This window comes from Lucilia sericata, unplaced genomic scaffold, assembly GCF_015586225.1.
Source record: "Lucilia sericata isolate MDLA Ls3-8-SP2 unplaced genomic scaffold, ASM1558622v1 Contig001082F_arrow, whole genome shotgun sequence".
Lineage (NCBI taxonomy): Eukaryota > Metazoa > Arthropoda > Insecta > Diptera > Calliphoridae > Lucilia > Lucilia sericata.
Genome location: NW_023995057.1, coordinates 60,001 through 83,890, shown reverse-complemented (window position 1 = coordinate 83,890; position 23,890 = coordinate 60,001). Strand labels below are relative to the sequence as shown.

The 23,890-nt window shown below is 30.2% G+C and overlaps 3 protein-coding genes across 4 annotated transcripts in view; 2 read left to right on the top strand and 1 right to left on the bottom strand.

Annotated features, from left to right (window-relative positions):
• The window catches only part of LOC119609901, a 74,781-nt gene extending 67,107 nt beyond the window's left edge, over positions 1 to 7,674 (top strand). For both annotated transcript variants that reach the window (XM_037964930.1, XM_037964929.1), the window contains one exon: positions 2,264 to 7,674. In XM_037964930.1, the coding sequence (XP_037820858.1) occupies positions 2,264 to 2,369 (106 nt within the window). In that variant the 3' untranslated portion in view covers positions 2,370 to 7,674. The remainder of the gene's footprint in view (positions 1 to 2,263) is intronic.
• A 4,222-nt stretch (positions 7,675 to 11,896) lies between these two features.
• LOC119609900 (PR domain zinc finger protein 5) lies at positions 11,897 to 17,010 on the bottom strand. Its single transcript, XM_037964927.1, has 5 exons — positions 16,896 to 17,010; positions 15,954 to 16,605; positions 15,561 to 15,868; positions 15,164 to 15,505; positions 11,897 to 12,130 (listed from the first exon to the last, which is right to left on the bottom strand). Exons 2-5 carry the CDS (start codon positions 16,552 to 16,554, stop codon positions 11,999 to 12,001), a joined length of 1,383 nt encoding a protein of 460 aa, XP_037820855.1. The 5' UTR covers positions 16,555 to 16,605; positions 16,896 to 17,010; the 3' UTR covers positions 11,897 to 11,998.
• A 1,139-nt stretch (positions 17,011 to 18,149) lies between these two features.
• On the top strand, positions 18,150 to 23,710 carry LOC119609898 (COP9 signalosome complex subunit 3-like). Its single transcript, XM_037964924.1, has 10 exons — positions 18,150 to 18,724; positions 18,796 to 18,950; positions 19,019 to 19,112; positions 20,614 to 20,855; positions 20,964 to 21,161; positions 21,230 to 21,409; positions 22,618 to 22,749; positions 22,818 to 23,000; positions 23,072 to 23,139; positions 23,221 to 23,710. Exons 1-10 carry the CDS (start codon positions 18,670 to 18,672, stop codon positions 23,234 to 23,236), a joined length of 1,323 nt encoding a protein of 440 aa, XP_037820852.1. The 5' UTR covers positions 18,150 to 18,669; the 3' UTR covers positions 23,237 to 23,710.
• Positions 23,711 to 23,890: the final 180 nt, after the last annotated feature.

Below are 23,890 nucleotides of genomic sequence, written 5' to 3'. Positions count from 1 at the left end.
AAATAACAAAAGTGCAGTCTGCGATTTCTTAAACTCGAGAATCATTATCTTTCAGGTATTGCAAAAGTTAGTCATTATTGGAACCAAGATTTAAAAGAAAAGAATTTCTTCCAAACAACCAATTAAGCTTAGATTTTCGTCTATTTATCTTTCAACATTAAGACACTTACAATCTCCAGATAGTGATGCAACTACATGATCATTTCTGCTCATTAACTGAAGAGTTTCGAATCACAATCCTTCTAACCCAAAATCTTCTGATATCAAGTAAATGAAAAAAGAATCATTCAACAATCATGTTTTAACGATCACTGTGATGACATTGACCGATTCTGATCATCAACTCATTTGGTGATGAGAAGAGGTGAGGATCAAAGAGACTATAGACCGATTACGATCACCAACTGAGAGATTTTTACTGTACGTTCTCTCCCATATAAAGAAAGTCTCATTAAGAGCAAAGAGTGATCGTTATCAATGTGTAATTATTGGAACCAAGATTTAAAAGAAAAGAATTTCTTCCAAACAACAAATCAAGCTCAGATTTTCTTCTATTTATCTTTCAACATTAAGACACTTACAATCTCCAGATAGTGATGCAACCGCATGATCATTTCTGCTCATTGACTAAAGAGTTTCGAATCACAATCCTTCTAATATCAAATGTTGATATTGAAGGGATTTCACCAACCCAAGCTCTTCTGATATCAAATAAATGAAAAAAGTTCATTCAACAATCATATTTTAACGATCACTGTGATGACATTGACCGATTATGATCATCAACTCGGGTACTCTCATTTGGTGAGGAGAGGAGGTGATGATCAAAGAGACTATAGACCGATTACGATCACAAACTAAGAGATTCTTACTGTACATCCTCTCCCACATAAAGAAAATCTCATTAAGAGAGTGATCGTTATCAATGTGATATGTCCTTCACAAAATAACAAAAGTGCAGTCTGCGGTTTCTTAAACTCGAGAATCATTATCCTTCAGGTATTGCAAAAGTTAATCATTATTGGAACCAAGATTTAAAATAAAAGAATTTCTTCCAAACAACCAATTAAGCTTAGATTTTCGTCTATTAATCTTTCAACATTAAGACACTTACAATCTCCAGATAGTGATGCAACCACATGATCATTTCTGCTCATTAACTGAAGAGTTTCGAATCACAATCCTTCTAACCCAAAGTCTTCTGATATCAAATAAATGAAAAAGGATCATTCAACAATCATATTTTAACGATCACTGTGATGACATTGACCGATTGTGATCATCAACTCGGGTACTCTCATTTGCTGATGATCAAAGAGGCTATAGACCGATTACGATCACCAATTGGGAGATTCTAACTGTACATCCTCTCCCATATCATCAACTCGGGTACTATCATTTGGTGATGCGAGGAGGTGATGATCAAAGAGACCATAGACCGATTACGATCACCAACTGAGAGATTCTTACTGTACATCCTCTCCCATATAATGAAAATCTCATTAAGAGAGTGAAGAGTTCTTCACAAAATACCAAAAGTGCAGTCTTTATCCTTCTAGTAATGCAAAATTTAGTCTAGCGTTTAAGATAGTCATTATTGGAACCAAGATTTAATAAAAAAGAACTTCTTCCAAACAACCAATTAACCTTAGATTTTAGTCTGTTTATCTTTCAACAATAAGACACTTACAATCTCCAGATAGTGATGCAACCGCATGGTCATTACTGCTCAACAATCCAACTCAGCTTTCTCTGGGTAATATACATAGTTAGTTTTAGTTTTACCAGTAACGGAAAAGTAATGAATCATCATCGTGTGAAATAATTCACTTGTCGATCTTAATCTTCTTAAGGGTTGTTGGCGTACGGTTATCATCAAAAATCGGCCGATGAATATTTTGGAATCCAGCTGTTTACTCGCCCAAATGCAACATAGACTGACTTTTTAAATTGTGGTAAAATTGAGAAGCCAATTACTCTCCTATTGAAGAAATGTCCAAAAAGTAATTGCAATTGTCTTTATTTAGTCCTGATTTGGTGATCGATAAGTTCGTCCTTAGTTTTCCTTTACAAAATGCATACAGAAATCCTTAATGTCAAGATTATTGTCAAGATTCTTCTAGGAAATGGTGTTTCAAATTTACATTAAAACATTTTCATTTTCAATTTCCAATTGCCTTTAATTAATACCATTCGCTTGAGATTAGCATTTTAACATTTCAATTTAATTGTAATTTCATTTTCTTTTATCCTTTATTTTTAGAAAAATCAAAAGAAAATTAAGAGGCTCATCAGTTTTGCAGACACGTTTAAAATCCTTAAGCTCCATGGATACAGCCGTTTTGGATGAAAAAGAAGTGATTTGCTGACAAAGCGACAATTCTGTGCGATATGTTGAAATAGATCGGGTCACTACAGTCTGACCACATTCTATGGAAACACTTGAAAAAATATCGCACAGAATTGTGCCTCTTGCTTGTAGACTGTTATAAACTAAAACACTAAAAATTAAAAAAAAAGGAAATACTTACTACTAAAAATACTACTAATTAATACTAAATAATAATAATAATAATACAAAAGTAACTATATATTATAATTACCATTAAACAAAGACATACATACATAAAGACACAATTAATTAATTAAAAATCTAACAAGACAAAACAAAACTAATTAATTAAGTACAGATACTTAATACCAAAAATTGATTTAAAACAGACAACACTTGTTTTTATGGCAACTTTTTAATAAGAAAAGAAGAAAAAAAGTATAAATTATTCAAATGATTTAAGCTAAAGTATGAAGAAAAAAAAACTCAAACTCAATCAAAAACCAATAAACACTTTGTTAAATCTCACACATATTTTCTACGTAAATGATAAAAAAAATATATATATATATTTAAAAAAATCATACATATTAATTTGTGAATAGTTAAGTCTTTATCTTTAATTAAGTAGTAACAGTTTTTTAATTAATTCTTTTGCTCCTTTTAAAGGTTTTATTTATTTGGGTTTTTTTCCAAAAAGAAAAGTATTAATTGATAGACTAGACCAAAGGAAAAGAACTATAAAGATTGTGGGTAACTTCTGGCCATTAATTAGTTATAAACTAATGTATTTTAATTGAAATAAAAGAGATGAGATTTAAAAAATGTTAATATTGAAATCGGAAAGCTTCGGCTGTAATAAAAGCCAAATGTTTTACGAAGAATGATCCTCAAAGACTGCACTTTAAGTCATTCGGCAGAATGCCTTGAACATCGCTTTAATAAGTCCCCATTAATGAACTAGATCGAGAAATAAAAATTGGCTTAATAATTAACAAACCACCGAAAAGTTAACAAGATCCACAAAAAGCTATTCAGCTAGGAGACGTCTAATGATCGTATCCTTTAATATATGAAAGCCTCCTTAAGATTAAATGGTGTTATGAGTTTGTTTAAGTAAGTTTGGGTTACAAAGAAGATGCATACTACATAAGATACAAAAATTCTCTACATTAAATGGACAATTTTCTTTAGAGGGTTCAGTTTCAGAAACTCGTTTTTCAGGGCATAGTTCCTAAGAAATTTGTATATAATTTAGACGACAATAACAAAGAAGTTGTTACAGAATTTCAATGTTATCTCCACTCCTCATTCTCGTTCAATTAATCCAACATGTTATACTCGGACTTACTTATTCTAAGGAGTAAACTTTGGTGCAGGAAGCTCCTGCTCATGTATACAGGATAATAATTCGTTGGGTTACAAAGAAGATGCACACTACATAAGATCCAAAAATTCTCTACATTAAATGGACAATTTTCTTTAAAGGATTCAGTTTCAGGAAATCGTTTTTCAGGGCGTAGTTCCTATGAAATTTCTATAAAATTTAGATGACAATGACAATGAAGTTGTTACAGAACTTCAATGTCATCTCCACTCCGCATTTTCGTTCAATTAGTCTATCATGTTATACTCGGACTTACTTATTCTAAGAAGTAAACTTTGGTATAGGATGCTTCTGCATACAATGTTCTCTACGTTACATGGATAATAATTCGAGTTAATACTGACAATCATACAGAAAGTGTCCTCTCCAGATGCTCTACATTTTTCAGTATCTGCTCTTTAAATTAGTCGAATCAGAAATCGTAGCGTCTTGATATCCTTAGACTACATATTCTCAAGAGTCTTTCTCTCACTTGTGTCAACCAACTGAATCTTGTTACAGAATTTCAATGTCATCTCCACTCCGCATTCTCGGACTTACTTATTCTAAGAAGTAAACTTTGGTGTAGGATGCTCCTGCATACATGTTCTCTACGTTACATGGATAATAATTCGAGTTAATACTGACAATCATATATAAAGTGTCCTCTCCAGATGCTCTACATTCGTCAATATCTACTCATTCACTTATCCTCAGGAGTCTTTCTCCTACTTGTGTCAACCAACAGAATCTTTTTACAGAACTTCAATGTTATCTCCACTCCTAATACTCGTTCAATAAGTCCGTCATGTTATACTCGGACTTACTTATTCTAAGAAGTAAACTTTGGTGTAGTATGCTCCTGCATACATGTTCTCTACGTTACATGGATAATAATTCGAGTTAATACTGACAATCATATAGAAAGTGTCCTCTCCAGATGCTCTACATTCGTCAGTATCTACTCATTCAATTAGTCCAATCAGAAAACTTAGCGTCTTGATATCCTTAGACTACTTATTCTCAGGAGTCTTTCTCCCACTTGTGTCAACCAACAGAATCTTGTTACAGAACTTCAATGTCATCTCCACTCCGCATTCTCGGACGTACTTATTCTAAGAAGTAAACTTTGGTGTAGTATGCTCCTGCATACATGTTCTCTACATTACATGGATAATAATTCGAGTTAAAACTGACAATCATATAGAAAATGTCCTCTCCAGATGCTCTACAATCGTCAGTATCTACTCATTCAATTAGTCCAATCAGAAATCGTAACGTCTTGATATCATTGGACTACATATTCTCAGGAGTATTTCTCCCACTTGTGTGTCAACCAACATATTCTTAATGACTCTATCTACTGTTCTAGTATTCTAAGAGGACCTGTTGAATCAACTCGCCCATGATTTTAGCTTCGCTCCCGTGTGCTTTCGTCGAGTCAAACAGTTTAGCATTAATCGTTTAAACTTCCTCAAATTACCGTTATTACATATGAATTTGCTCTTTTAGGCTACCCGGGGATAATCGGGTAATGCCGGTCCAATGAATTGGAAAATATAGACCAAGGGAAAAATCTTTGAATTAGAATAGATACTAATTAAATCCGAGAGTTAAGTGATCGGCTGTACAGATCGAAATTTAACGAAAAATTTCACATCATACTCCTTCAAAGTTATATGAACTACTTCCGCAAACTGTTCCCTCCTTTTGACAACTAACAATACATTCAGAGCATCAACATATTAACAAAGAAATTGCTAGTGAAATTCCGTCAAAAGACAGTTGATCCGATGATATTAGTAGATAACAATCCAATCCCTAACTTGTAACCACTAACTAATAGCGATTGAATATCGATAATGCGGCATAGATGCCAGAAATTATAAGAAAGAAGAATTCGACTTCGAAAAGGCCTGGAGGTACCAAATATGAATGCGAAGATGGGCAGTATTGGTAGAAATTCGAAACTGATCTGATAGTCTGAGATTTAGACTGTAATAAAGTCTCTAAATAGATTTCACGAAGACGATATGACAGATAGCAATGGCTGAAGTCGCTGAAATGAACTTCGGAAAGATCACCAAACATGAAATCCTAGTTGAATTGTATCAATCAAAATAGGAAACCGCTTTCCCATGATCGAATTTGGAAGCAAATTTTTTAAACATTATTTTACTCTAATATTCAAATTGCTATAATGTCTCTAAAATCGACCGGTGAAGACAATCGATAGAGATCACGGATATGAATGTTTGAATGGTATGTATAGATCGGAACTTGAAGCCAGATATGTTCAAGGTTCAAGCTTAGTTTGGTGATTATATTAAAGAGCAGTTAGTACTATATACATATAAACTTATTTTAAAAGATTTCAATGTTTTTATTAAGGATATATATGGTAACAGATATTCACATCGGATTTACTAAGTAGATATCTCCAAGAAAATATTCTCAAAAAGCTTTCTAACCAGTTTCTTTCTTAATCTCATCTCTAACTATTTCATAACTCTTTAACTAATCAAAACTATAAAATTAACAAACATATATCTAACAAACTATTATTTGAAAGAAACTAAAACAAAAAATTAAAAAAAAATTTAGTGAGTTAATTAAAAATAATTTTCCAGCATTCATTATGCGACGCACAAATATAAAATCATTTATGATAAAAAAATAAAACAAAAGCAAAAAAAATATAATATTTAATTATTATGAAATTTAAAATTAAGGATAAATACATACATACGTACACACACACTCATCTACGTACGTGCGTGTCTGTGTGTTCTGTAAATGTAGATTTTTAAGTAGTAAATCATAATTATAGTATTTAAGTAAATAAGTTAAACTATATTTAATTATAAACCAATATTTCAATTACGAAATGCAACCAATAGCAGAACATGTGTATATGCTTCATACATACATAGAAAAATTACAAGTAACCCAATTGACCAAACAGAGAAATCAGAAGTCAAGAAAATGTATTTTTTGGTATATGTCCACAGTTAAGTGCAGTCTGAATTTTTTCCCATAGCAATTAAAGTGACAAAATCTCAGTAGTTATCTGATAAATCGTCAAGAATTAGCGGCAGTAGGAATTTAAAAAGCATGTCCCCAAGAGCAGGACAGTGACAAAAAAGAAATTTAATTGATTCCCCTTCGTCTTGGCATCTTCCAGGCTATGACACAAGCTAGTTCTTTTCTCCATCTTGTCTGAGAGAGTTCATAGAACCTGTTGTCTATGTGTGAGCAAACACTTTAAGCGGACTTTGGCAAATGTTGTCTATGTCCATATTGGAGGATATTTAAGCTCCTGTTTTCACTAATATAACTAATCTTGATGTAGTACATACACCGGTAAGGGATTTGTTTACAGCTGGACCATCGTTAAAGTCATTTAAAGTCGATATTCCAGTATAAAGCGGATTGCAGTCATACTGGGGCGCTCTCGCTGTCCGTTTAAAAGAAAATACTGCGTGGAGAACAACGTTCTTAGAGTCCCGAGTTTTCCGAGTTAGTAAAACTGAAATTTGTCTGGAAAAAGGTTCGTTGTTACCTAGGAGACTCGATATCTACAGATCTAAGTGATCATACACAAGGACTGAAGTTGCGTTAGCAGGTTGTCCACCAGCTTACATCACTACGATCACACTTGACTTCCTTTCACTTTGAAAAGTCAAAGGATCCTGCGTATAAGTTAGTACACTTCGACCTTATTACTCCCGATATAATCCTATCTATTTTGTCTTTCGGATAATCCTATGTTCCGGGTGACATCCTCTTTTTTTTCATTATAACAGAGAAGAACCTATCTTCTAATGCAATTGTGTTCCATAGCTAAGCTTTCGGATGGTATAACAAGACTTGGGATCTTAATAGGTTGGATATCGTCCCCACGATCTTCGCCATTCTACAGGTAGCCGAGGTTTATTATCAGACCTGGGCGATTTCCATTAATTTTGCATTAACATTAAATTAAAAAAAAATTAATTTAATGTAAAAAATATTGCATTAACATTAAATTTTTAAAATTTAATGCATTAAATTTCCATTAACATTAAATATTTTTGAATTTAATGCATTAATTTTACATTAACATTAAATATTTTTCAAATTAATGCATTAATTTTGCATTAACATTAAATATATCTGAATTTAGTGCATTAATTTCACATTAACATTAAATAAGCAATAAAATTAATGCATTAATATTCCATTAACATTAATATATATAAAAATTGATAAACATAAATAAAAATACAGCTCAAAAGACCTCGATCTAACTAAACAACTAAAATTAAATAGGTTAAAGTCCTTTCTAATAACTCCTATATTCCATTCAAACTTGTGTGTTTTAAATATGATATTTATATAAGATTCCACAGACAAAATAAACTAAAAAAGGAATATCTGGGAAGTGATATTATTCTTCTAATATGTATTATCGAGTATAGGACTTATTAGAAAGAACTTTAACAAAATAAACTAAAAATGGAATATCTGGGAAGTGATACTATTCTTCTAATATGTATTATCGAGTATAGGACTTATTAGAAAGGACTTTAACACATTCAATTTTACTTGAATTTTGTTAGACCGAGGTCTTTAGCGCTGTATTCTTATTTTTATAAATTATTTTATACATTAATGTTAATGGAAAATTAATGCATTAATTTTATTATTTATTATTTAATGTTAATGGAAAATTAATGCATTAAATTCAAAAATATTTAATGTTAATGCAAAATTAATGCATTAATTTCACAAATATTTAATGTTAATGTAAAATTAATGCATTAAATTTAAAAATATTTAATGTTAATGCAAATTTAATGCATTAAATGTACCCATGTTAATGTTAATGCAATAAACTTGCATTAACATTAATTTTTTTTAATGTAGAAAAAATTGTTAATGCATTAACACATTTAATGCATTTATCCCAGGTCTGTTTATTATGCATGATCGTGACATTTATCACTGGTCAAACGTTTGTTACTGGAGAGCGGTATGCCGACAAAACTGTTGGAATCTACCCTTGGGAATGAGTTAACAAAGAAAAATATAAAAGATATTCCCGGTTTGATGTCGTGTAAACACCATCGATAGCTCATAGGCGACAAAGCTGTCATTATATATATATCCAAATATCAATACGCCAATATCCAATAGACTTAAGATTCACGAATGGATTCAACAAACCTGACTTTGTTGTTGTAACTTTTTCGCTGTTGTTGTACGATCTTTCCAGGGAAAAAATATTCCGGTTGATACAACTATTGTTAAGTTTACAATCTTTGGCCATGCCGTAACGGAGTTGAAATTGTCATGGGTACCGCGTTTTACCATCTTTATGATAGTTGTGGCTCAAATTTATGAGATAATAATACTTCATGAAGGCAAAAAAGCAAATAAGGTCCTGCCTCCTTTGGGAATGAAGACTATGTTGCACTCTTTTGGGAATAAAGACCACATTGCACTTATGCAAAGAAATGGAGCGTAGTCTTAAAGGATTTGCCTTTCATGTAGGCATGTTGTGACGCAGACAAACGTTTAGGATCCTTTACAGAGTTTTCAGAACAAATGCGGATAGACAGATTGTTCTAAAATCCTCCTTTGGGAACAAATCTACCTTGCATATGTTTGCTTTCTTCCTTTGATTCTTTATAGAGTTTTTAGAAGGAATGAGGATAGACAGATTGATCTAAAATCTTTCGGTTTCGTGAGGTCTTTCCTCCTTTGAGAATGATGACTACGTTGCATTTGCTTGTTTTCTTAGTTTGGGAATAAAGACCTCGTTGTGCGTACAAATGGAGCCTGATTTCAAAGGATTTGCCTTTCATGTAGGCGTATTGTGACGCAAACAAAAGTTTAGGATCCTTTAAAGAGCTTTCAGAACTAAGAAGAAGAATAGACAGATTGGTCCAAAATTCTTCGGGTTCGTAAGGTTTTTCCTCCTTTGAGCATCAAGTCTACGTTGCACATGTTTGCTTTTCTCCTTTGATCTTTTATAGAGTTTTCAGACGGAATGAGGATAGACAGATTGGTCTAAAATCGTTCGGTTTCCTGAGGTCTTTCCTTCTTCGGAATGAAGACTTGTTGCACTTGTTTGCTTTCCCCCTTTTGGGAATGAAGTCCACTTCGCACTTGTGTGGAGGTAAGTCTCTAAGTATTTGCCTTTCGTGTAGGCGTGTTGTGACGCAGACAAAAGTTTTGGATCCTTTACAGAGTTATCACAACGAAGTAGGATAGACAGATTAATCTAAAATCCTTCGGATTCGTAAGGTCTTTCCTCCTTTGAAAATCAAGTCTACAATAACATGTGCATTGCTTTCCTTTCCTTCAATGGAAATGAAAACCACGTTGCAGGTGTGCGAACAAATGAAGTGTAGTCTCAACGGATTTAACTTACATGTAGGATAGACCGTTTGGTCTAAGATCTTTCAGCTAATTGAGGTTTTACCACCATTGAAAATCAAGACTACGTTGTTTGCTTTAAAAATCAAACATTTGGGTAAAAACTATATAGAGAGCCAGAAGCGTCTGTAAAACTCTTTTAAATGGTAAAAGGAAAATTTTAATTCTCTCAATAGAATCGATGCTTAATTTCAATAAAAGAATTATAATGTAAAGTTATGGTCAAGTGGGTAGACATATAGTAATTATAGTTGATTGTATTTATTAGTCAATAATGTTTAAGTTTTTAATATTTTAATGCTAATTTATTAACTAAATTATTTATTTTATATTAAAAAATTAGTTAAATATACTTTGAAAAGAAACAGAAAATTATTAAAAGGAGGAAATAATTAAGGAAAACTTGAAGCTAAAAGAACATAAAAAAGAATTTAGAAAATTATTTGTTGGGAAAAAATAAATGTTTAGAGTTTATTAGAAAATTATGTTAAAAGTTTAGTACATTTTTTTTTTTGAAATAAAATCAAAATATAAATTTAAACTTAAATTTATGATATAATTTATAAAAGAAAAAACTAATTTAATTAAAATATAGTTTTTTTTATAATATAAAAGAAGAACGAATAATTTCTTTAAGAAACCCACCCAAAAACTTTTTTTTAAATTTTATACTTAAAATACTTTTTAAAATTAATAAATAATTTATTATAACTTATAAGTTAAAACAAATAAAACTTAAGAAATAATAAGTTAAAACAAAACACTGCCCTTAAACAAAGAAAATCGAAATAAAAAACTCATTTTATGATTTGCTTCTTTTGAATAACTTTTTAAGTTTTAAAGGATTTTAATTTTATATAATTAAAACTATAAATGAATTCTAAATAAATGATCTATATTTCAAATCAAATACAGACAATAAAAAATAATTAACAAATTTTCTGTTAAAAATTTTAAGTTGACAAAAACAAAAAGAACTTAAACTTTTTAGCTAACCATAGAAACTACAATACAAAATTAAAGAAAAAGAATATTTTTTGAAATATTAAAAAAAAAAAAAAAACTAAACAATTACAAAAACCAACAAACAAATAAGCAAATAAGCAATTGACATTTTCTTTAAATTAAAAAAAAAAAATAAAACAAGAAACACTTCCAATTGAACTGTAATACTCAAGCGACTCAAAACAAATAAACAATTTTTAAAGAGTTTGTTTGAAAATAATTGAAAAATCTTAGAAATTTTTAAAAATAAGACAACAACAAGTGTGAAAAGCAATTATTTATTTAACAAAAGAAAAAACTAAAATTAAAAACCGAAAAAATTAAACGCATTCATATTTAAAAAAATTAGAAATTGAAACAATTTTTTGCATTAGCAAGCTGGACATCAAATAAAAATCATTAAAAAAAATATTTTCTTATTTCAACTTATAAAAAAAAAACAAAATTAACACAATTAAAATGAACATTAACATTTAATGTCGTTTTTTTTTTTAAACGGAAACTCATAAAATTTGCAAAAATTAATAAAAAAAAACATGTTAAAAAAAATTGAAATTAATAATTTAATTATTTAAAAATTAAAAACAAATAAAAAACTCAAAAGACACAAATATAAAAAACGTATATAAAAAAAACAAAAAAAAACTAAAATCCCAACATAAAATGTTAAATAAAAAAAGAAACTTATTTAAAAAAAAAAAATTATATAAAACTTTAAACAGAAGAGAAAAAAAAGATTTTAATTATGAAGAAAGAAAAAAAACTGAAAATAATATTGCGTTGCAAATCATATCATAAAATCAATTAAAACAACAAAAAAATGAAATAAATAGTAAAAAATTAAAAAAAAAAAAATAAACAAGTGTTTTGTTTTAATTATTTAAATAAGTGGGAAATTGTGAATCCTCCGAGGGAGCGGGTATAGTAACACCACCAGTATCAACTGCAGGTTCATGAGGCAAAGAATCGATGCTTTCCAAAGGTAAGAAACAATCGGTGGAAACCTAAAAAAATATAATTCACAATTGGCAAGTAGTTTTTAATGATTTTTGCTGCAGGATTTTATTGTTGTCATGATGCAATGATATGATGTCCTTGAGTCCTTAAGTCGTTTAAAATACTTTTTGTTATATATCCTTTTCTTAAGTATCAGTCCAATTATTCCGTAATAGGCTCAGCTATAGGTCCTTTAAATAGTTTTTGGGAAAAACGTTTTTGTTTAGACACATAATCTTTCTAATTTCACACAAACTCTACGGCTAAATCCACGAAAATGTTTACCACTTTTTTGTTAACGTAACTCCCGTGTAAATAAAAACTTTGAATACTGAACTTTGCAAGTTTGTTTAAAAAATTTTTTACTTTTTAAATAAAACTTTTTTATTTTATTTAAAATTATTTAAATTATTTTTTCTTTAAGATTTCCAAAACATTGGAACAGCTTGCACAGAAATAGTACTTTTTCATATACATATGTCCTTTGTGGCTTACAAAATTATAAGCATTTATAATGTTTGACGATTCCATTGACTAGACAATCGACTATTCCATAGACTAGCCAATTTACTAGGCCATAAGTTAGACAATAGTTTTGTTCATAAAATCAAGAATTTCCTACTAGAAACGATATAGAGCGGAAATATCGTAGAAATACTTGGGGATTCATTCACGTCAAACCCCTTAATTGGAACTCACAAGTATCCAGTACGATCACTTTAGCTATTACAGCATTATATGCCTGTCAGAGGCTATTTGGTAATACATGGGGTATAAAACCGAAAATGTTCTCACGGACTTTCATAACAAAGACCATTTTGACTTATGCTGCCTTAGTCTGGTGGCTAAAGGTGGAGCAGGTCACATCTGGGGCTTCTTTTAACAATGTTTATCGTCTTATCTGTGTCTCTATAAGAGGGCCATGAGAACATGTCCTATATATACCATGGAAGTGAATATAAGTATATTCAAACTATTCATTAACGACCCATATATTCGGATACATGATTATGGGTCACCAACATTGGTTTTTGGCCGTTCCTTCAAGGTTATGATACCTGACAGGAACTTATGGACCAATCAAACATGGTAGCAACAGAGTGCTGATTATGTTTGGTTTACCGATGGCTGCAAACAAATAGATGGCGAAATTGGGGAGGACATTTGCGGACCAGACTTCTAGAAGGCAATATCCATGGGAAAATACCCCTCTATCTTTCAGGCGGATATCTACGCCATCTTTATCTGTGCTAGCGAGTGACTTAGGAGATGGTTCAGGGGTCTATATATAATATAAAGATTGGTTTACCGATAGGTCCAAACAAATAGATGGTAAATATGGAGCGGGCATTTGTGGACCAAACTTTCTGAAGTCCATCTCCATGGGAAAATACCCCTCTATCTTTCAGGCGGAAATCTACGCCATCTTCATCTGTGCTAGCAAGTTACTGAAGAGAACGTTCAGGTTTCTATATAATGTCAGATAGCCCAGCAGCATCCAAAGCCTTATTGTCGTATGAAGTTAGGTCAGGTGCAGTAATGTACTACGTGACATCATTAAATGAATTGGGTAGACACAACAAGTTAACAATATGCTAGATATCTCTCCATGAAGGGCACTCAGGCAACGAACGGGCGGACTGCGTAGAAAGTATGGAAGCTCATCGCCCATTTATCGGCCCCAAATCATTCTTTAATATCCCACAAGGATACGCCTGAGAAAAATGTGAATCGTGCAACCTGCTACAACAGGTCTTAGACAGACAAAGCACTTAATTACGCTATCAAAAAAGGCCGTTATCGCTTAACTAAAGTGATCTGAGAATACTAACGGTATTACTCACGGGACACTGCGGTTTCAGATATCACCAATTCATTCTAGGAAACGACATATCGAATATATGCAGATTTTGTGACTGTCAGGAAGAAACATCTGAACACATACTGTGTAATTGTCCAACATTAAGGTCTTGTCGAGCAAGAATCATGGATGCTGCTTCACTAGCGCCGAAGGTTATATTCAACTTCACCTCAACAATCCAACCCCCCATTTTCATGACTGAATTGAACCTGTTTTGTGGTAAAACAACGAGCTGCACAAAACATCCAAAATAGGGTCGTAGTGCTCTGTGCATTCTCTAATCTTATCTAATTGTAGGAACGATTGTACTAGTCAAGATCCTTGCTTCATTTCACAAATTTCAAGAACAAGTTTATACAGCACGAAATAGGAAAAAAGTTTTCTCATACTTATAGCGACATCCAGTAGGTTAGCTAGTTTGAAAGGAGTATATTCGAAGAAATACACTTAGGCCTACGGCGGCCCTTTTGGTGTAATTCTTTAACAGTATCTCTGGTGGAAATCGTCCTGACAGATTAGAACACTAACAACTAACCTAACAGAGATGTCAGTATTGTTTTGGCAGTGTAATATCATCTTGACACTTTGATCCTTGGGAATCGATCTATTTCCATTCCTATCTCATCTTTATTTATGTTATTTTTGTTTTTCTAGTGGTTTGATTCTTCACATTCCACGAAGATGTACAAACGCAAGATATAACAAACAAAATAAAAACTATAGTAAAACACTTATCGATTTTTATTTTGTATACAATTTCATAAAAAACTGTAATTTCATAAAAAAAATAATCAAAAACCCGAATGTCGCAAAAAAGTTGTGTATATTTTAACAGCATGTACGTACCTCTTTTATACATATGTATGATTATTTAAAAGTCTCAAATAAACTTAAATTAGTTAATAACTTTATAAACATTTTGGTTTATAGAAATGTGTAGAAAAGTTTGTAGGAATGTGCAAATGTATCTTATTTTTCAGTATTTTTTAGAAATATAAATTGCGTTTATAATGTATTTATATCATTGTATGTTTGCTTTCAACTTAACTTTGAATATAGAAACCCTTAACCAGTAAAACTTTTAAATTCTGAAATTGTTCATAAATCCAGTTTTCTTTTCCGTTGTCCAATAAATGTAACTAATGATAATGAATCTATTACTACAGACATGCCCACTTACCTCATTATTTTTCACCAACTTTCTGGCCGGCATTGAATCTTCATTATTGACGATCAAACCCTTACGATGATCCTCTTTATGAGCCTTTAATTTGTTTACATTGATGGTAACAAAACTACATAAATCACAAGATATTTCTTTATAATATTCCACATGATTTAGACGGATATGACGTTTAAGGGCATTCGACTGAATACACGAGTAATCGCACAAGGAACATTTCAATTTACCAGCCAATTCGTGACGCATTTGATGTTTGTGTAAGACACTGGGATCACGTGTAGAAAATTTACATGATTTACAGGCTAAAGGTTTTTCGCCGGTGTGTTGGCGCATATGAATCTACAGATAAGCGGAAATTATATTGTTTGTAGTTAGGTTAAAAATGACAACTTACTATTAAACTGGCCTTCCTAGCAGTCTTCTTGCCACAAACATTACAATTAAAGGGTTTGATTTTATTGTGTACAGTTTTAATGTGTTTCGAAAGAGTTTTGCCGTTAACAAATTTACGTTCACAAATCTCACAAGTCTTTTCGGAATAATATTTATTTTTTCGGGGCGTTGGTGGTTTGGGAGTTGCCGGCTCTATGGTTTCTTCATTTTGCTTTAAAGCTTCCAAACGTCTTTGTTTGACAGCCTTCAAGGAGCGCAAAACTCTAGGGCGCCACTTTTTATGGACTCTCATATGGCGCCAGACTAGAGCTAAATAAAAGAATTTATATATATGTAAGTAAAAACTATGGCAAATATTTGTAATTTTGTTATTGTTTTGATATAAAAATCTTACCGGAAGCATGGGATTTAAACCCACAAATGGGACATTTTAATAAATCCACATCCAACTGATGCATTTTCCATAAATGAGCCGAACAACGTCTCCAATTGCTAAGACCCACCGAGCAAATATAACACTGAAATGTAGACTTATTTGCAGCATGACAATCCATGTGTTGTTTCAACTTTTCGGGAGTTTCAAATTTATATATGCAATTGCTATATTTATTGCATTTTAAGGACATTTCACTTCTTAGTATTAAACGAAAATCTTTAAATGGTACCGGCTTCATTTCGTTGTCGATTAAAGGTTTATCAATTTCTTCTTTTACTTCAGAAGCTTGTTTCTCCACCTGCTCTACATTTTCTTCCGGAGTGGGCTCTTCTTTCGTTTCCCTTTTAGTCATTTTCTGTTCAGGTTCCTCTTTCAGATTAAATTTATGATATTCTATCATATGACCACGTAAATCCTCTTCCAAATCATATTCGCGGAAGCATAAGAAACACACTAATATTATACGTGGAGGCAAATCATCGTTGAAGGAATCATTTGTTGAACTTTCCTCATTGGAGGTGGAGGGGCGAAAGAAAATGTCTTCTGCTTCTTCGGACATTATTAAAACGTTTGCAATATTTAAAACAAGTCTTAGAATGCTTTAAAAACACTAGTTTCCGCCAAAAATACTCTTATTTTTCAGACAATAATTAAATTTTCACACAAAATTACACTTGTTCATTTTAAATTTCAAGACAAAATATAAAACTTTAAAAAACACAACTTTATTACGGATTTTCTATTAATTTAGATGAAATCGTTATATTTTGGCGCAATTTCTTTATTTATAATTTACTAGCGTCTCATTTCCTGCCGTTTACCGTTCTAATTGCAAACAATTAAGGAATTATAAGCAAACACTATGTCGTGAAAAGTAAAACGTATTTAAGCAGAATTTACTCGCTTAATTTATCACTCGTTTGTTGTAAAATAGTCTATATAGGGTTCTTATTATTTTTTAACACTTTTCACTTTATTTTTTAAGCTTTTTTTATTGTTTTAATAACAATTAAAGAAGCGGATAAAAAACTAACAAATAGCTTCACTAAACTACAAAAACAAAACTACAGCTGTTTATTTGAGGATGTTGCCAGATGCGAGTTATTATTTCTTATAAGAATTTTGTATTAAAACACTGGCAGAAATTACTGATAATGTTTATTTTATTTGGAAAATATCTGTTAATTTTTCATTAATATATTTGAAGATTTAAATTAGGGTTCTATAGTTGAAACGAAAAGTCGACTTTTCGACTTTTTTCATTTAGTTAAAAGTCGACTTTTCGACTTTTTGCATTTTATGAAAAGTTGATTTTTCGACTTTTCGACTTTTTTCATTTAAATAAAAGTCGACTTTTAGACTTTTCGACTATAAGTATTTTATAATTAGTCGACTTTTTCCGACTTTTTTCGACTTTTCGACTTTTTTCGACTTTTCGACTTTTTCGACTTTTTTCGACTTTTTCCGACTTTTTTCGACTTTTCGATTTTTTCGACTTTTTGACTATTTTCGACTTCTTTCTACTTTTTTCCGACTATTTTTTTACTTTTTTCGAGTTTTTCCGACTATTTTAGAGTTTTTGACTTTTTTTCCACTTTTTTAAAATTTTTGACTATTTTTGACTTGTTTCTACAATTTTCGATTTTTCGACTTTTTCCGACTTTTCAACCTTTTCCGACTTTTTTCGACTTTTTCCGACTTTTCGACTTTTTTCGACTTTTCGACTTTTTACGACTTTCGACTTTCTTCGACATATCGACTTTATTATTATCGATTAAATTATCTAATTTGGAAAAATCTTTGTTTTCATTGCGATTTAAAAGAAAAGTTTTTAAAATTCTAGAAAATATTCTTTAAATTCTTCTTATATATAAAGTTTTCGTTATTCTTATACTCATAAAGAACGGCTTTTACTTTAAAAATCATTTGATTTTACAAAGTAATTTACTTTACATATTTTTGATAAAAAATTTATATATTTTTACATATAATCCCCCATATTTTTTTAAATTAAATGCAAATATCTTCAAATTTAACTTTGTTGTCATTTAAGCTTTTGCTTCTGGCAACTCCCTTCTTTAGAATGCCGGCATTTGACATTTGTTTAGTACATGTGTCAATTCATATAACCATCCTTGTCTGGCATTATCAAAACAAAAATCCCAACACAGTTGCAAAAATTGCATTTTGCACAAAAAACTGGGACAATTGTTTCTTTCGCTTTATTTTCCATAATATTGCAAAATAAAAGTAAATTTTTGTCATTTTAATTAAATAAATTGTTACAATCTTAAAAATAAAACAACAAAAATTACGTATATAGAGTGTAGAATAAAATTCTAATAAAACTAAAAGCAATAAATATTTTGCCAATAATACCCCGTATTTGCAACCTTGTGTCTGAACAAAAAAAAAAAAAAAAAAAATAACCATCAAAAGTAAAATCATTGCAAAAGACGAATCCAGCAAAAAATAAAAAAAAATTGCTTAAAATATAAAAACTATTAAACATAAACAGTTTAACAAATAAATAATTCAATCTGATTGAATTATTTCTTTAAAAAGCATGCAAAAAAGCTAAAATCTGGCAAAACAAAACGAAACTTATAGGAATTTTGTTTTTATTTGGATTTGGAGTTATTTGTTCACAGGAAAGAAATAACACACACAAAAAATGGCCAGCGCCTTAGAAAATTTTGTGAATAGTGTGAGAAGCCGTACTTCATCGGGTGAGTGTGATGAGTGACCGGTAAAGGTTGCTAAGAAAGTAAATAATAAGTGGAATTTTTGTTTGTTTTAGGTGCCTTGGAAGAACTGGCCACACACCTGCTAGACTCGGTGGAAATTTTAACCAAAAACTGGAATATACTCGATAATGTCCTGGAGACATTGGATATGCAACAGCATTCATTGGGTGTTCTTTATGTGTTAATTGCTAAATTTAATAGCATTGCGGTAAGTGGTCATTGAGGGTTATTTTTGGAGCGGATATATTATTAATGTCTTGTTTTTATTGCTTTTAGAACTCCAATGCTGATGTGGATGTACTGTTTAAAACGTTTAAGAAATTCATAGAACAATGCAATACCTATCAAGTTGGTTTAGCTGCCCATGCTTGTAAGTTGATTTTTCTGCGTTTTATTTATTATAGATCTAGTATAGATTAAAAATTTCTAGAATATTAATTAATTATGTCTATAATATATATTAATAGGAGGTCAGATATTTTTGTTGATTTCTTTAAAAAAGTATATTTTTATAATCACAGTGCATTCCTGCGCTAGATAGATAGATAGATAGATAGAAAGATAGATAGGTAGATAGATAGATAGATAGATAGATAGATAGATAGATAGATAGATAGATAGATAGTAGATAGATAGATAGATAGATAGATAGATAGATAGATAGATAGATAGATAGATAGATAGATAGATAGATAGATAGATAGATAGATAGATAGAGTAGATAGATAGATAGATAGATAGATAGATAGATAGATAGATAGATAGATAGATAGATAGATAGATAGATAGATATGATAGATAGATAGATAGATAGATAGATAGATAGTTAGATAGTTAGATAGTTAGATAGATAGTTAGATAGATAGTTAGATAGATAGATAGATAGATAGTTAGTTAGTTAGTTAGATAGATAGATAGATAGATAGATAGATAGATAGATAGATAGATAGATAGATAGATAGATAGATAGATAGATAGATAGATAGATAGATAGATAGATAATAGATAGATAGATAGATAGATAGATAGATAGATAGATAGATAGATAGATAGATAGATAGATAGATAGATAGATAGATAGATAGATAGATAGATAGATAGATAGATAGATAGATAGATAGATAGATAGATAGATAGATAGTAGTTAGATAGATAGATAGATAGATAGATAGATAGATAGATAGATAGATAGATAGATAGATAGATAGATAGATAGATAGATATAGATAGATAGATAGATAGATAGATAGATAGATAGATAGATAGATAGATAGATAGATAGATAGATAGATAGATAGATAGATAGATAGATAGATAGAAATATAGTAGATAGATAGATAGATAGATAGATAGATAGATAGATAGATAGATAGATAGATAGAGAGATAGATAGATAGATAGATAGATAGATAGATAGATAGATAGATAGATAGATAGATAGATAGATAGATAGATAGATAGATAGATAGATAGATAGATAGATAGTAGACATAGAGATAAACGGATAGTAGATAGATAGCCGCTCGCTCCTCCTCGCTCGCTCCTGCTCGCTGCTCGCGCTGCTGCCGCCGCTGCTCCTCGCCCGCTCGCTCGTCGCTCGCTCGCTCGCTCGCTCCTCGATAAAATATATACACAGATAGACGGATATTAGAAACGTTGAACCATTTCCTCATAAAAGTGTTATTGAGAATATTGATGACAGATTTGATCACAAAAAAAAATTTTTTAGGACAAAGTATGCGCTACTTTACGACCACCGATCTGACAAACTATAACACTAACTACTAACATACCGAAGGCAAACTAAAAAAAATAATAATTCATAGAATTATATATAAAAAACAATATATCATTTTAAAAACTATTTTCAGATTATGAATTGTGTCATATATTTACGAATACAATGGTGACAAAACCAAGTTGCATTCATGGTTTGACTGTTTTGCCACAGCCATTAATAAAATACGCACTCAGAGTCTCAACTAACACCCATCATGCTGCTCTCTGTCAGTTAAGTCTTAAATCAAAATGCTTTAGAGTTGCTCTAAAATATTTAGATGTCGATATAACAACAATATCAACCTCAGCTGAAACTAGAGGGCAAAATCAAACGGTAAATATTCTAGAATTTTTACTCTTTCTTATTTTTAAATTTATCAAATAGTTGTCTTTTAAAATTAAATTAATTGCGTAAATCTTTTTTGGTATATTTTATCTTCAGGATGTCACCAATCATGATGCCAAATATTTCTTATTATATTACTATTATGGTGGCATGATTTATACGGCTATTAAAAATTATGAAAGAGCATTATACTTTTTTGAAGTTTGTATATCAACTCCCGCCATGGCGATGTCTTATATAATGTTAGAAGCATATAAAAAATTCATCTTGGTTTCATTGATACTTCACGGCAAGGTAAAACATTGTTTTTGTTTAGTTTAGATTGATAAATTTTTATTAAATAATGTTTCTCTTTTTTAAAGATCATACCCATACCAAAATATTCTTCTCAAGTTATATCACGTTTTATGAAACCTATCGCTCAGGTTTATCATACATTAGCCGTTGCATACGCCACCACCTCCAGTGAAGAAGTACGAAATTGCATTATTAAATATAGTGAAACATTTGAACGTGATAATAATATGGGTCTAGTTAAACAGGTGAGTTTTTGTAATTCATGTAAATAACAAAAATTACACTAAAAAGTCACTTTTTCACTAAAAATTCACTTTTTCACTATAAAGTTACTTTTGCACTAAAAAGTTACTTTTGCACTAAAAATTCACTTTTTCACTAAAAATTTACTTTCAAATCACTATTTCTCTAAAAATTCACTTTTTAATTAAAAATTTACTTTTTCAAAAGTCACTTTTCACTAAAAAGTCACTTTTTCACTAAAAAATCACATTTTCACTAAATGGTCACTTTTTCACTAAAAAGTCATGTTTTCACAAAAAATTCAAAAATTTCACTAAAAAAAATCGCTTTTTCACTAAAGTCACTTTTTCACTAAAAATTACTTCTCACTAAAAAGTCACTTTTTCACTAAAATGTCGCTTTTTCACTAAAAAGCCACTTTTTCACTAAAAAGTCACTTTTTCACTAAAAAGTTACTTTTTCTCTAAAAAGTCACTTTTCCATTAAAAAGTCACTTTTTCACAAAAATATCAGTTTTTTACTAAAAGTTACTTTTTAACCAGAAAATCATTTCTTCACTAAAATGTCACTTTTTCACAAAAAAAGTTTTAATTGAAATAAAACATTTTTAAACCAAAAATACTCTTGAAAAAGTGAATTTTATTTAAAAAATTCAATCTTTTACTAATGATTCGCATTTTCACTAAAAATTCACTTTTTAACTAAAAATGGACTTTTTCATTAAAAAGTCAGATTTTCAATAAAAACTCAATTCCACCAACAAAATCACTTTTTCAATAAAAATCACTTTTCAATAAAAAATCGCTTTCTCCACTAAAAACACTTTTTCACCAAAAAAATTCACCTTTTAACTTAAAATGGACTTTTTCATTAAAAAGTCAGGTTTTCAATAAAAACTCAATTCCACCAACAAAAGCACTATTTCAATAAAAATCACTTTTCAATAAAATATCGCTTTCTCCACTAAAAACACATTTTCACCAAAAAAATCTGATTTTCTCTAAAAAGTCACTTTTTTACTAAATATTACTTTTCACTAAAAACTTACTTACTTTTTACTGAAATATCAATTTTATTAATATTTCAAAAATTTCACTAAAATTTTAAAAATTGGCGATAAAAATCTATATTTCACCAAAAATATTTCATACAAAATTTTATATTTCACCAAAAAATCATTTAAAATTTCACTTTATGTATTCTTTCACAGGTCGCTACTTCGTTGTATAAGAAAAATATTCAAAGATTGACAAAAACATTTTTAACATTATCCCTATCCGATGTTGCTAGTAGAGTTCAATTACCATCTGCTGCCGCAGCTGAAAAATATATATTGAATATGGTAAAAGACTTTTTAAATAACTTTTTTCCAAAAACTCATCCCATCATATAACATTACCTACATTTTAGATTAAATCTGGTGAAATTTATGCAACTATAAATCAAAAAGATGGCATGGTTGTTTTTAAAGACGATCCAGAAAAATACAATTCACCTGAAATGTTCCTTAAAATACAACAAGACATGGATAATGTTATGGCATTAGTTAAACAATTAAATAAAATGGAAGAAGAAATTATATTAAATCCCATGGTAAGCTAAATTCACTATACTTTTATATAGAAATAATTATTTAATTTATCTTAATCTTACCCCTTTTTTAGTACATTAAAAAGGCCGTTGGTAATCAAGATGATGATTTAGCGTCTCAGCATGCAAAAGCTTTTGCGGGGTTAGTTTTCTCTTAGGCCATATTTTCATTAGTATTTCTATATTATTAACATTTTCCTCTTTTTTTGTTATTCTTTTTTAGTGATCCCATTGATTGATGATATCAACATAATAATTCTAAAGTTTATAATAATCGTTCCAAAGTTTTGGATAATTTTATGAAACCTAAACAATGCAGTACATTTGTCATCTTTAGCTTTATGCTCAAATGCATTCATTCATTGTTTAATGATAAGAAATTTAAAATTAATAATAACAGCAACAACAACAACAACCACAATAGCAACAATACCAACAACCACAACATCCATAATACTGCAACAGCAACAACTACTTTGCCTATTGAACATTATTAAAAATATTTGTTTTTTAAAAGTATAAAAAAAGAAAGAAAATATTACAACAACACATCAAGAAAACAAACCCGAAAAAATGCATCTTTAATCCATTTTTTTTATTATTTGTGGTCATTTATTATTTGTTTTTCATTTCTCTCCAGAAATTTAGCAACATTTTAAATTCTAATAAAGCAAAATAGATGTCTGCCTACAAAAATAATAAACACACAGAAATAATGACTCAAAGTGATTCATAGTGACTAATATATTCGTAATTGATGGTTTTAACGTTTTAAGGCGGTTGGGAGAATAAATTCAAGAATCCATAAGTTTATTTTGAATTGAATGTCTAAAGGTAAGTCTTAGATTTTGCACATTTTTTATTAGAAAAGTGAAAAAATTAAAGATATCTTC